We start from the raw sequence: 12643 nt of genomic DNA, 5'->3' as shown, positions 1-12643 counted from the left end.
GCGTCTCTATCCCTCGACTCCTATCAAGGTTTACAAGCAACAAACCGGCTCGAGTACCGCCGACCTAGCATACCGGCAAACCCGTGTCAAGTACGCATCCTTGAGTTGGCGTGAAGCACTTGCCATTACATGCTTCTCTTGTCTCCCATATGGCCACTCCAACCTCAGCTGCCCCTGCGCCTTGGCGTCAATTCCCCTTCTTCGAGCCGGTGCCGATCAAGGACGTGAACGACCTGGATAGTCCACCTGCAGTCTTCAAGGTGCGCGGCTTCACAATGGCCGTACTGCAGACACTGACGATACGCAGACCCCCCATGAACTGTCTACAATAGTCTCCTCTACTGCCGGACTGCTCGTCGCAGACATCCATGGCAGTGTTCACGCCCTCAACCAAGACTTCGAGTCGTACATGAGCTGGGTCGCGCACACCAGCGGACGCGTTACGCATATGGTCGAGCGGAAGGGCGTGCTGGTCACTCTTGGGGTGCGTCATGCATCCTTCGCACTCTGCTCCTACTGATCCCGGCGTCGCGCAGGAAGAAGATTCCGTACGCGCTCCCCTCCTCAAGATCTGGGACCTGCAGAACACGGACAAGCGCACAGGCGCCCCCATCCTTCTTCGCTCCACCAAAGTGAACGTCGGCAACCGCATGCATCCCGTCAGTCGCGTCCCCCCACCCCATACCCGCGCTCATTCAAGCTTATTGCTAGATATCTACAGTTGCCCTGACCGCCTCCCTATCCCACCTCGCAATCGGCCTCGGCGATGGGACTGTCCTCCTGTATCGCCATCTCGACCAGTCCCTCGCATCGTCTGCATCTCTCACCTCCGTACCGAAGCCCAAAACGGTCCACGAGTCACCCGCCGAACCGGTCACTGGGTTGGGCTTCGCAGAACCGACGGATGAACACCCGCAGACGCACCTTTTCGTCGCGACGACCAACCGCGTACTCGCGTATCAGGTATCCGGGCGCGGAAGTGGGGGTCCCGCGACGGTGGTGAATGAGATCGGGTGCGGGCTTGGGTGCACGACTATGGACCGAGCAGCGCGCGACCTCGTCATCGCGAGGGACGAGGCCATCTATGTCTGCGGAACCGAAGGAAGAGGAAGCTCATACGCCCTCGAGGGGCGGAAGCTGTCCCTCGGCGCCCATGGCGGATACCTCGTCATCGTATCACCCCCATTCTCCCCGTCCGCCTCTGCCCCCTCGGCAACTGTACGCAACTTCTACGCGCGAAATGCCGCTGCGGGAGAAACGGACGTTACTAAGGTCACCTTGTTCGACGCTGAGAACAAGGTCGTTGGCTTCTCGCAGGCCTTCCCTCAGGGCGTTCGGGAAGTTTTCTCAGCATGGGCCAACGTCTATGTGCTCGGCAATGACGGCTCGGTGAGTGGTGAGCTTGACCTGCCCCTCCGCGTATCCTTATACTCTGTAGGTCACACATCTCGAGGAGAAGTCAACGTCCGAAAAGCTCGACATGCTGTATCGACGCGGCTACTACCCTCTAGCTTTGGGCATTGCCAAGACGCAGCAACTCGACGACGCCAGCATCGCAGACATCCATCTGAAGACCGCCGATGCGTTGTACAACAAGAAGAACTACGACGACGCGCTCACGCACTATGTGCAGACCATCGGCCACGTACAGCCCAGCTATGTCATTCGCAGGGTTCGTGTCGCCGTCTTCCTCTCTTGAGCTCCGGCTGACACTTCGCCAGCTCCTCGACGCCCAGCGCATTCACAATCTCGTAACCTACTTACAAGAGCTGCACTCTCATGGTCTAGCCAACGCCGACCACACGACCTTGCTGCTGAACACCTACACCAAACTCAAGGATGTCGCGCGCTTGGACAGCTTCATCAAGACCGAGTCGCGCCGGAATGCAGAGGACTCGGACGAGTTGCCGTTCGATCTGGAGACTGCGATTCGCGTCTGCCGGCAGGCAGGGTACTTCGAGCACGCATCGTACTTGGCGAAGAAGTACGACCGGCATGAGGACTACTTGCGGATACAGGTCGAGGACGCGGCGAACTATCGGGAGGCGCTGCAGCATTTGAGGAAGTTGGGCGCGGACGCAGTAAGTCAAGGCTTCGCGGATGTCGTTGACCGTCGACTAATGCACTGCAATAGGCGGAGAGCAACCTCGCGCGGTATGGGCGTGCTCTGCTGGCGAACTTGCCGGACGAGACGACCAAGCTGTTGATTGACCTGTGCACCGGCATCGACACGCGGCTGGACGATACCGAAGAGAACTCGCCGTCGTCTATCAAGGCGCCCGCGCCATCATATCTCTCCTACCTCGCGCTCAAGCGCGATAGTGTGCTCCCGCCGTCTCCGGAGTCTACCGTAGCACCGACGCCCTCCGTAAAGACCGCAAGGCCGGGCGATTCCTTCTCCAGGCAAGGCTCTTACCATGGCCGCTCCCAATCGCAGGCATCGACGCGCACCTCGACGCCACCGCCGGCGCCTCCCAAGCCCTCTCTGCCACCTAGCGTCAAGCGTATCTCTCCGCGACTCTACTTCGCCCACTTCGTCGATCATATGGAGCAGTTCGTCGTGTTCTTGGAGACGGTGGCTCTGCGGCGATGGGGACAGACGGTCGATCCGGACCAGTCGCCACCCTCCTTATCCCCCGAGCCACCCGCGGATGAACAAGCAGACCATCGGGATCAGGTCGCGGTGTGGAACACTCTCCTTGAGCTTTACCTTACGCTTTCCGGGACGGGTGTTGGTGGGACCAGCGAGGGCGCGGACTCGTCTGAGAGGCAACAAGCTCTGCGCGATAAGGCACTCCGCTTGCTCAAGAGCGAGACCATACCGTACGACTCCACGCACGCCCTCATCCTTTGCTCGAGCAGAGGCCACACGGAGGGCCTGGTACTCCTCTGGGAACGCGCGGGCATGTACGAGGACGTGCTGCGGTTCTGGATGGACCGCGACGCGATGGACGCCCCCGGGGCGTCCGCCGAAGTCGTGCGCTGCCTGCAGCAGTACGGCCCGGCGCATCCGCACCTATATCCACTCGTCCTGCGCTTCCTGACGAGCGCCCCCGCGCTGCTAAGTCGGCACGAGACAGACGTGCGCGACATAATTGAGCGGATCGACGCAGAGGGTGTGTTGCCGCCGCTTGGCGTGGTGCAGATCTTGAGTCGGAACGGGGTGGCCAGCGTAGGGTTGGTGAAGGAGTGGCTGATGGGGAAAATTAAGGATGCGAGGGGCGAAATTGAGACGGTGAGTGGCCTACTGGGGGCTCATACATGCACTTGCTCAATAATACGTAGGACAAGGAATGGATCAACTCATACAGGCTCGAGACGGCGACGAAGCTTCGTCAAGTCGAAGATCTCTCGGACCCGGAGCATCCTCAAATATTCCATGTCACGACGCGGCGCTGTACTCAGTGCAGCGGGCAGCTCGACTTGCCTAGTGTGCACTTCATGTGCAACCATAGCTATCACCAAAGGTATACTAGGTCATTGCGTCCTTGCATCCCATGCTAATTCATCCCGCCTCACCCCTCAGATGCCTTCCCGAGAACGAGACTGAATGCCCGGCATGCGCGCGGGAACACGGCGTCATCCGGGAGATTCGAAGGAACAACGAGCGGCTGGCTGACCAGCACGATGTATTCCTGTCGGAGGTCGTCGAAGGAGGGTTTGACGCGATCGCTTCGGGATTCAGTAGGGGTGTATTGAATATGCCCCGCGTCAACGAGGCCGTGGCTGGTTGATGATGTGGCGGGTTATCCTTGGGCTTCTACTGTATGTGATAAGTCCCGCTCCTTCACACCTTCGGCTAACCTAATCTCATCCCTTCCTTAGATCCCGCCCAAGTTTGAGTAGGTTACAGTGCTGATAATGCAGAGGATTTTCCAGCGACGTTGTAAGTGCTATATACTGCCCAGCGAGGTGTTCGTCGCTTCGCGGGAGTGCAATTGTTACCAGAAAGGCCAGGAATGATGGAGATCAGTATTTCATGTGCACCTTCCCCACGCCGCGATCGAGGATTGTCGACGCGATATGTCATGCCGTCATCACCTACCCACCTTATTCTATAAACGCGTGCGACTACCGACCCTTGTGGTCGTTATCACTCGGCGATATGTTCCCGCAGGCGCTTCTTTTCCTGCCCTCGTCCGCACGAGAGGGCGTGCTGAGGTCTCAAGGCGGCTGTTCACCACCTCCATCGTTCCTTCACTCTACTTCTGAGCAGGATGTCCGCCGTCCCGACCCCCAGAACGTCCGTCTCGTCGAAGACTCTGGAGAAGTTGCTGGGCGGCGGCAGTGCTGGCAACTCGGAGACCCAGGTGGACGCAGCCCCCGCGTCTTCGCGGCCCCGCCGCAGGAGGACGCTTATCATCGCAGGCGCCGTCGCTGCCACGGTCGTTGTCCTCGTCCTAGTCATCGTCCTACCAGTGTACTACACCGTCGTCAAGAAGGATAGCAAGAGCTCAGGCTCGGGCACGAGTAATCCATACTCTCCAGATGGCTCCACCGTGCGTAACACGTGTCTCTCGGCTTTCCAAGCGTGCGTCCTGACGAGGCTTTGGTAGACCGGAGGGGACGGCTCCATGGTTGTCATGGAAGACGGGACCAAATTCCGCTACAATAACACATTCGGCGGTTTCTGTAGGTGCCTCAGGGCGTGCATCCCAGTCTGACTGACGCGCGCTACATAGGGGTTTACGATCCCGAGGACCCTTTCAACGACAATGCGCAGCCCAACTCCTACACCCCGCCCCTCAATGAAACGTGGGACTTTGGCAAGGACAAGATATACGGCGTCAACCTGGGCGGCCTTTTCGTTATCGAGCCATTCATTACACCGTCTTTCTTTCAGCAATACCCCGACGCGAAAGATGAGTGGGACTTGAGCCTGGCTATGTCTAACGACACGGCCAACGGTGGGCTGGACCAGCTGGAGAAGCACTACGATACGTTCATTGTGAGTGGTCTTTGGTGTGTCACCGACGATGATTGCTCAATGTGGCGCAGACAGAGCAGGATATTGCAGAGATTGCGGGCGCCGGTCTGAACTGGCTTCGTATCCCAATCGCATTCTGGGCAATCGAGACCTGGGAGGGTGAGCCTTTCTTGGCGAAGACATCTTGGACGTGGGTGCGAAATCATACCCGTTCGCTTCATATGACTGACCATTTGTTCAGGTACCTCTTGCGCGTGCTCAAGTGGGCACGTAAGTACGGTCTTCGTGTCTGCTTGGACTTGCACGCCGTTCCAGGCTCTCAGAATGGTGTGTGACCTCATGTGCCATCAATGCGCGAAAGCTTACCAGCATGTAGGTTATAACCACTCTGGAAGGTATTGTCCTTGTAGGCGTGCGATGTTGTGTGACTGAAAGTCTCCAGGCTTTCCCCTGTCAACCTTCTCAACGGCAATATGGGCCTCGCCAACGCACAGCGCACGCTCTACTACATCCGCGTCCTCACCGAGTTCATCTCTCAGCCTGAGTACCGTAATCTCATCCCCATCTTTGGGATCGTCAACGAAGCGCTCGTCGGCGAGATAGGCATGGACGCCATCACGAGCTTCTACCTGGAGGCGCACAATATGATCCGCGAGATTACTGGCTATGGCGAGGGGAATGGACCTGTGCGTACATATCGGTTTGCGGCTCGCTGCCTAGGGAGGCTTAACGATCCTCACCCCGCAGTACATTGCCATCCATGACGGCTTCCAGCCGATCACCGTATGGGAGAACTTCCTGGCTGGGTCGGACCGTATCATCCTCGACCAGCATCCCTACTTCTCCTTCGGTGCTGTCGACGAGAGCCCCATCGACGTCAACGGCGAGGACGGTCTGCCTGGTGGAAAGTGGCCAAAGCAAGCTTGCGATGCGTGGGCGGCTGGTACGGATACGAGGTACTTCGGCCACTCCTCACTCAATGCCGTCTCGTGCTGACGTAGAATAGCCAGAGAAACTTCGGTGTCACCATCTCCGGCGAAATGGCCGCGTCGCCTAATGACTGCGGCCTTTTCCTTCGTGGCGCCGGCTCGAATTCGACGAATTCGCAGTGCCCGTATTATGACGACTGGCAGAACTACAATGACACGATGAAGGAGGGTATACAGAACTTTGCGCTCGCCAGCTTTGACGCGCTACAGAACTGGTTCTTCTGGACGTGGAAGGTGCGTATATCGCAACAACGCCCGCCCAATGTACGCACTTTACTGATCAACACATTGTAGATCGGCCCTTCCGCCGAGTCCGGTGAGGTAGAGACTCCTCTGTGGTCCTACCAGCTCGGGTATCGCAACGGTTGGCTCCCCTCCGACCCGCGTTCCTACGTAGGAAAGTGCGCCGCGCTCGGGAGCGCCCAACAACCATTCGACGGCACCTACTCCGCGTGGCAAACCGGCGGCGAGACATCCACCATCGTCGCGTCCTCCACATCGCGATACACGTGGCCACCAGCGAGCATCTCGGGCGCGGACGTCGATGTCAGCCTGCTGCCTACATACACCGCGACCGGGAGCGTAGTCACCTTGCCGCCTGCTACGTTCACGGATGCGCCGAGCTCGGTGACGTCGTCGGTCGATGGGTGGTATGATGACCAGGACACGGCTGCCGGCATTACCACTGTGTCTGGCTGCCCGTACCCGGACGAGTATAATGGGATTTTCTCCACCACACCTACGGCGCCTTGCACGGGGCCGACTGCCGGAAGACTATAAATATATATATCGCTGTGCACTCATACGTCCTTGTCCCTGTCCTTTGTCATCGACGCTCTTAAGGACACTTTGTACGCCCTGTTTAGAATGCTATGGAACATATTGTACCGATACTCGATGCACATTTTTGATACTCGCTGCTGTATATACCACTTCCTTCACATCCGGGATACTCGAATCATGTATTTCTGGACTCGAAGCTATGTGACAGCTCGGTGGCCGCTGTACTCACAAAGCTATGAGTATGCACTAGCATGACAGTTTGAACATGAACCGTGAGAATTTGTGGTCACCTGACTTACCCGGAGCCGAGGCTGTGATTGGACGGCCCGAACACAACCTGCCTTTGTCTACCACCTGGCAACATGCGGAACTCCCCCAGTATCGCACCCACTCCTGGACATCGTGTATCAGCCACCGCTCAAGATGCGACAACAAGCAAGTCGGGGGCATCGGATGACCCTGACCTTGCACCACCTCCAAGCAAGCGCCGGAAGCAAGCTGGTACTAGTCCAGCCAAATCGAAACAACGAAACAAGAACGAGGGAAAGCTGGCCTCCTTACCAGACCTCCCAATCGATATACTGTATGAGGTATGTATGCAGCCGCCGGTTCTTCTGCTAGCACTTCGCCAATCTGATGTGTGGCGCGCGCCTCTAGATCCTTAGGCGCCTGGACCCTCGCGATCTCCTTCATCTCTCGCGTCTGAGCAAGCGTCTTCATACGGGCATTATGAGTCGTACTTTTGCCTATGTTTGGCGAGCCAGCATCGCCGGTGTGAAGGGCCCGAGCCTCCCTCCCAAGCCCGATGACATGAATGAGCCACAATATGTTGATCTACTCTGGGGTAAAGGATGCCATGTGCGTTAGTTGTGTGTAATTGCGTGCAACTGAGCGCTGATCTCCTATTCAGTACTGTGGTTCTATGACCCGCATCACGACATCCTGGTACGCGCGACGGCGATACTGTAAGGAATGCTTGCCAGTGCAGTACGTTATCACCCTTCTCGTCGGATATGCCCGCTCAATAAACGGTCGTGTAGATTCAAGCATTACGAAGATCTTTCGGGCACCATCATCAGTCTTGTGAAAGATGGATATGAGTTGAGCAGGTTCATCCCGCACATCTATGCCGATGTTTCCGGTAGGATCCATTCTCCTTCCATCATCTACCCGTACTGAACTGCGATAGATAGGCATTGGCGGTTCCCCGTAGACTTTCTGCGGCGCTACTCGAAGGAGTTTCGAGAGCGGAAGATATCAATTCAGGACAAAGATGCGGTGGCCGAGTGGGTGTGCGAGAAGACCTTGCATTGCAAGGAACTGCAAAGGGTGATGTCCATTTTGTGTGCGCACCACGTCTGAAACTCACACTCATCTAGCACTCAAGAGAATTTGCGAAGTGGGAGCAGCAGTGCCAAGACGATAGGAAGGCAGAGCTTGAGCGAAAACGTGACCTAAGGGAACAGGCGTGGGTTTTTCGATATTCTCTGCTTCGCGCAGCTCATTGACGAGATGGAGTAGTATCATCAAGCGCTTGACAGACATGGGATGGGGCGACGAAATAGCACAGCTTCCAGACGGCGCGCTCGGCGCGCAGAAGTCAGTCAGAACGGTTCAGCCCTTGACTGAGAAAGGTGCGGGCAATCTCGGCATTGTCGCGCTCCGAGCTCACGTTCAATCAATCTGCAGCATGGCAAGCCCTATCAAGAAATCTCGTCCAGTTCTTGAAAGATCAGCGTGTTGAACGCTTTCGCCTCCAGGAAGAACGAGCGCTGGAGAGCCGCCACGAGCTTCTCCTCGAGGTCTACCCTGAATTTCGTCTCACGAAGCCCTTTGGCGCCATCCTTCCTGGGCCTTGCGACATAGCCAAGTCCGACCTCTTCCTGGACGCAGTTAAAGCCGTCCCTTTCGACCAGGACATGCCCCGCCAGGCCATTCTCGACGTCCTCAAGTCCCTTCCACAGTCCTACTTCGACGACTGGCGCACCCAACGCGAGCAGGAGCTCATCGCCTTCATCCAGAAACGCATAGACGAGCCGATCAGCCTGCCCGTGCCCGCCCGCACGGTCGCGGAAGCCATCGGCACACGCACCGTGACCCGCGACATCCTCTCTCTCGCGACCGTCAATTTTTGGTACGGCATGGACGGCCGCGGGATAACGTGCCCCTCCGTGCTCATGTGGCCGCGGTTCGGCGTCCACCATTATGACGACTCGTGGTATTCCTGGAGCACGGAGCGGATTCACTTCGCGAATGTGGGCCAGCTTATGGCGCTGCGCATGGTCGAGCTGCTGGGCAAGGACCCGCACAAGACGACGGCAGAGGAGATGGATAGGCTGGATCCCTGGTATTATATCGACAAACCCGGGAGCATCAAGGATGGCATGCACATCGTGTACTCCTGGCGCTGCGTGGTGCGTCGCCCCGCGCTTGAGTACATCGTGTAGCGGCGGCTGACCATATCACATCCAGTTTCATAACTTCACAGACGGCGCGGACAGGTACCTCAAGCTTCTGGGCGAAGACGACACCAAAGTCGCACGCACGCAGTTCGCCGACCGAGACTGCACTCGGCTAAGGTTCAAGAACAAGGACTCGCTATGCGCGCACTGCGATGCGCGCTTCTCTGCTTCTCCTGAGCTATGGAGTCACCTATTTACCGCGTGCGTGCCTTCACCGCGAATAAGTGTAGGCTTGACTAACACATAATGTAGCCATGACATTGACTCTCCGAGATGGAGGGATTTCACTCCCGGCGTCGACGTCCACTATACGCACTTCAAGCACGCAAGGCTACCGGCGCCGAAGTCTTCGCTCCCCTTCGCACCTAGGGTCCCGCGGCTTGCCAAAGGCGCTCGCATCAAGCTTATACAGGGAGATGCGCCATGGATATGAGGCAGCACATATGTAGTGTGTAAACCATCTTGCCATAGACGCAAGTATACCTGTTGTAAGTGATGGATGTTATCACCAGTCGCATCCGACGCGTGCTCAAGTTGATTACGAGCCAAGACTCTACACCATCTACCAGTATGTATGTAAACGTACGTCCTGAAGATACAATAAACCTATCATGTAGACCCCCGCAATAGATAATGTAAAAGATCGTAACGAAACCAAGAAGAAGAGTGCGCTCTGTGCCAGCAAGGCAACAACGCCTCCCTTAGGCAGTCGCCGACGGCTGCTTTTTGTCCATGGAGTGCGAGTCAGAGACGGAGGCCGTCTCGTGCGACGAGAGCTCCGCATCCGGCGCGCTCTGCGTGTCGCCCATGTGCGGGTTGCGCAGGAGGAGGGAGAAGGCGAGCAGCGGGACGCACAAGCTGTCAGGAGCGTCAGTTGGGTATCGAAAAGGAAGTGATGAGGTGGGCTGACCAGATACCGGTGATGCAGAGCAGGCGTTGCGTGTGCTTGTACGCGGCGACGATGGCCTCCCGCTCGAAGGAGCCCATCTCGTAGAGGATGGCGGTGGTGAGCGGCGAGGCGTATACCTCGGCAGCGAGAGTCGCGTTGCCAAGGCGGGAGGAGAGCTCGCCGGGCAGGACCTACGACAGAGGATCAGCGGATGATTCCGTGAGATTCACAAGCAAAACCCACGTTTGTCCAGATAGCTAGGGCAGTTGTGAGTGACCATTATCACGTCAGAAGCAAATATCGACGTACCACCAGAGATAGACCCGCCAAGGGCGCTACCGATGCTGTACAGCGCGAGGTAGAGCGCGGTGATGACAGCCAAGTCTAAGGCAATCATGAGATAGATGAACAAAGAACACTCGATGGAGTGCTTACGCTCGTGCTTGGTGGCAGCCTGGACACTGGCCTGGGTGGGATACGCGAAGAGACTGGGAGTACAGCGTCAGCGAGGAACGGTTTCATGTAGTCAACTACAGCTTACCCTCCTCCCATACCAAGAACGACCTGCGCACCGACGACGGCCGAGTGTGAGCTCTCGCCGCCACGGAAGCGGATCAACAACCCAAATGCGACCATGAAGAGGCACACGCCGAAGACGATGCTGTCGATCAAATCAGGATGAAGTGAATACAGTGAGAAGCAATCGGACGCACAAAGGCTTGAGGTAGCGCACGTAGCGGACGACGAAGCCGAGGATGACGCCGGTGACGACGCTAGTAAAGGAGTACACGTTCGTGATGCGCGTCGCGGACTCGATGGTCTCGTTGAAGGCGACGACGAGAACGGTGTACAAGTACTCTCCCTATGAGTCGGAGAGAAGTTTACGATCAGAGACAAATACGGTGGAAGAAACCAGATGCGAACCTGAAGGTACCAAGCTAAGAGGAGGGTCAGTACTAAGCTCGACGCATATATAGTCGTACTCACAAGCATTGAGAAGCATGGCGATGCACATAGCGGCCCAGACACCGCGGTCCTTCATGAGCTTTCATAACATGGTCAGCACGCAGTCAAGCCCGACCATCGCCAACCCCTTACCCGGAACGGAATCAAAGGGTGCTTCGCCTTCAACTCCCAGAACAGCAGCACCGGAATGCAGCAGAACCCGATCACCAACATCGCGATAATTCCGCCATCCTTCCACTGGTCCTTCGCCGAGCCCGCGATCGTGAACGGCACGAGGATGAGCGCGAAGACCGCGATGACGAGCACGATGCCGATCACGTCGAGCTGCCAGAAGAGCGCGACGGCGAGGTCGCGCGCGCCGAGGCGCTCGAAGGGCGTCTTGTAGGAATCGAGCGCGCCGGACTTGCGCGCCTGGTAGCCGCCGTACCAGAGTGAGAAGAGGAGCGGGAGGGCGCAGACTGGGGCGGGTGTCAGAGGGAGGACGAGGGGTATGGGGAAAGAGAGACTTACCGAAGTAGATGATGGCCCACATGCCGATGCCTAGACAAGGAGTTAGTGGTCATCGAGGAGGGAAGGAGGGCATACGCACCCCACTGCCAGGTTGTCGCGTCGAGGACGGCGTCGGTGACATTGCCGCTGATCCAGGCATTGATCTGCAAGCTGACTTTAGACGACTGAATGCAATGTGCTGTGTGTGTACTAACCAGGAATGGCGCAGCTGGGATGAATGAGAACAGGACACGGTTCCGGAGCGTCGTCAGATCAGCGACGAGGACCTCCGCGATCAGCATGACGGCGGTGTAGCCAATCTACGCAAAGGTTAGGGACAGTAACCGTGATTGAACGCGGAGACATGCCTGGTACAGGATCGCGCCGCCTGCAAAGGCTCTGACGTTCGCGGAGGACGACTCGACGATGGTGCCTATGGTGGGCGGTTAGTGGAATTCAAGGTAGAGAAAGGCAAGCACTGACCAATGAGGTAGAAGACGACCGAGACGAGGAGCACCTCAAAACGTCCAAAGACGTCCATCAATTTTGCGAGGGTGGGCTGGTAGTGCGGTCAGTTCGCCGCCCGAGTGCCGCTGTGTCGACAAGCTTTACCTGGGCAGCCGCAGCGATGACGGACCGCAAGACATTGACGGTGGCGAGCAGAGAGTGCGTCGCATACGAGTTCGTGGCGTACGTCTGTTTTCGGTGAGAAGATGCGGGCGCAAGTGATGGTCCAACTGACCTGATAAGTGTACCGGACCGTTCCATCCAAACCATATGCATACGCGATAAGAAAGACGCCGACGAAGAGGAAGACCTGTAAGCGTCCTCTTTCGTCAGCTTCCCCACATCCATCCATCAGCATCTCAACATGGCTCACCTTCGTCCACTTCGTGAACGTCGCTGAGATCGCCTCAATGCGCTGAACACCCGGGCTTTTCTCGCCCAAAAGTTGGAATGCGACAGGGCCGGAAGCGTCCATACCTGACTGCGGTCTTCAGGGGAGACGTGGGGGGAGAGGAGGAGACGGGATCGTTCGTCAAGCGCGTTTTATGGGCCTCACGCAGGTGTCACGGCGGAGGCACAAGGATGCGGAGATCGAAGATTTTATCTGATAACCGGCCGCGGCCGGTGATAA

The 12643-nt window shown here is 57.3% G+C and overlaps 4 protein-coding genes across 4 annotated transcripts; 3 read left to right on the top strand and 1 right to left on the bottom strand.

Annotated features, from left to right (window-relative positions):
- Positions 1-149: 149 nt before the first annotated feature.
- On the top strand, positions 150-3734 carry SCHCODRAFT_02662250 (uncharacterized protein; the record flags this gene model as incomplete). Its single annotated transcript, XM_050346504.1, has 9 exons — positions 150-281; positions 308-484; positions 537-659; positions 712-1389; positions 1439-1672; positions 1722-2081; positions 2135-3235; positions 3286-3467; positions 3527-3734. The coding sequence occupies 9 exons, from the start codon at positions 150-152 to the stop codon at positions 3732-3734; spliced, it is 3195 nt and encodes a 1064-aa protein (XP_050203204.1).
- Positions 3735-4574: 840 nt separating this feature from the next.
- On the top strand, positions 4575-6696 carry SCHCODRAFT_02484696 (glycoside hydrolase family 5 protein; the record flags this gene model as incomplete). Its single annotated transcript, XM_003034719.2, has 9 exons — positions 4575-4632; positions 4683-4948; positions 4999-5117; positions 5169-5254; positions 5304-5322; positions 5370-5613; positions 5675-5883; positions 5934-6150; positions 6211-6696. 9 exons carry the CDS (start codon positions 4575-4577, stop codon positions 6694-6696), a joined length of 1704 nt encoding a protein of 567 aa, XP_003034765.1.
- Positions 6697-7226: 530 nt separating this feature from the next.
- Positions 7227-9815, top strand: SCHCODRAFT_0269979 (uncharacterized protein). The gene is made up of 10 exons (XM_003034720.1): positions 7227-7289; positions 7357-7557; positions 7610-7686; positions 7740-7840; positions 7889-8028; positions 8079-8167; positions 8221-8333; positions 8389-9113; positions 9172-9362; positions 9414-9815. The coding sequence occupies exons 2-10, from the start codon at positions 7429-7431 to the stop codon at positions 9592-9594; spliced, it is 1746 nt and encodes a 581-aa protein (XP_003034766.1). The 5' UTR covers positions 7227-7289; positions 7357-7428; the 3' UTR covers positions 9595-9815.
- Positions 9816-9862: 47 nt separating this feature from the next.
- SCHCODRAFT_02485653 (MFS general substrate transporter) lies at positions 9863-12487 on the bottom strand (the record flags this gene model as incomplete). Its single annotated transcript, XM_003035527.1, has 18 exons — positions 9863-10019; positions 10072-10241; positions 10294-10307; positions 10360-10434; positions 10486-10538; positions 10592-10711; positions 10764-10912; positions 10975-10988; positions 11038-11095; positions 11149-11474; positions 11527-11556; positions 11606-11669; positions 11721-11825; positions 11862-11938; positions 11989-12064; positions 12118-12201; positions 12248-12322; positions 12386-12487. 18 exons carry the CDS (start codon positions 12485-12487, stop codon positions 9863-9865), a joined length of 1749 nt encoding a protein of 582 aa, XP_003035573.1.
- Between the last annotated feature and the right edge of the window lie 156 nt (positions 12488-12643).

Source organism: Schizophyllum commune (assembly GCF_000143185.2).
Source record: "Schizophyllum commune H4-8 unplaced genomic scaffold SCHCOscaffold_1, whole genome shotgun sequence".
Taxonomy (NCBI): Eukaryota; Fungi; Basidiomycota; class Agaricomycetes; order Agaricales; family Schizophyllaceae; genus Schizophyllum; species Schizophyllum commune.
This window is presented reverse-complemented; position numbering and strand designations above follow the sequence as displayed.

What these genes read in the sequence shown, in the direction of transcription:
- SCHCODRAFT_0269979 (XM_003034720.1), top strand. Translation starts at nt 7,429, where the DNA reads ATGAGTCGTACTTTTGCCTATGTTTGGCGAGCCAGCATCGCCGGTGTG. An exon ending in TCTGGGGTAAAGGATGCCAT is followed by an intron (nt 7,558 to 7,609) that starts GTGCGTTAGTTG and finishes TCTCCTATTCAG; the next exon opens with TACTGTGGTTCTATGACCCG. An exon ending in CATCTATGCCGATGTTTCCG is followed by an intron (nt 7,841 to 7,888) that starts GTAGGATCCATT and finishes GAACTGCGATAG; the next exon opens with ATAGGCATTGGCGGTTCCCC.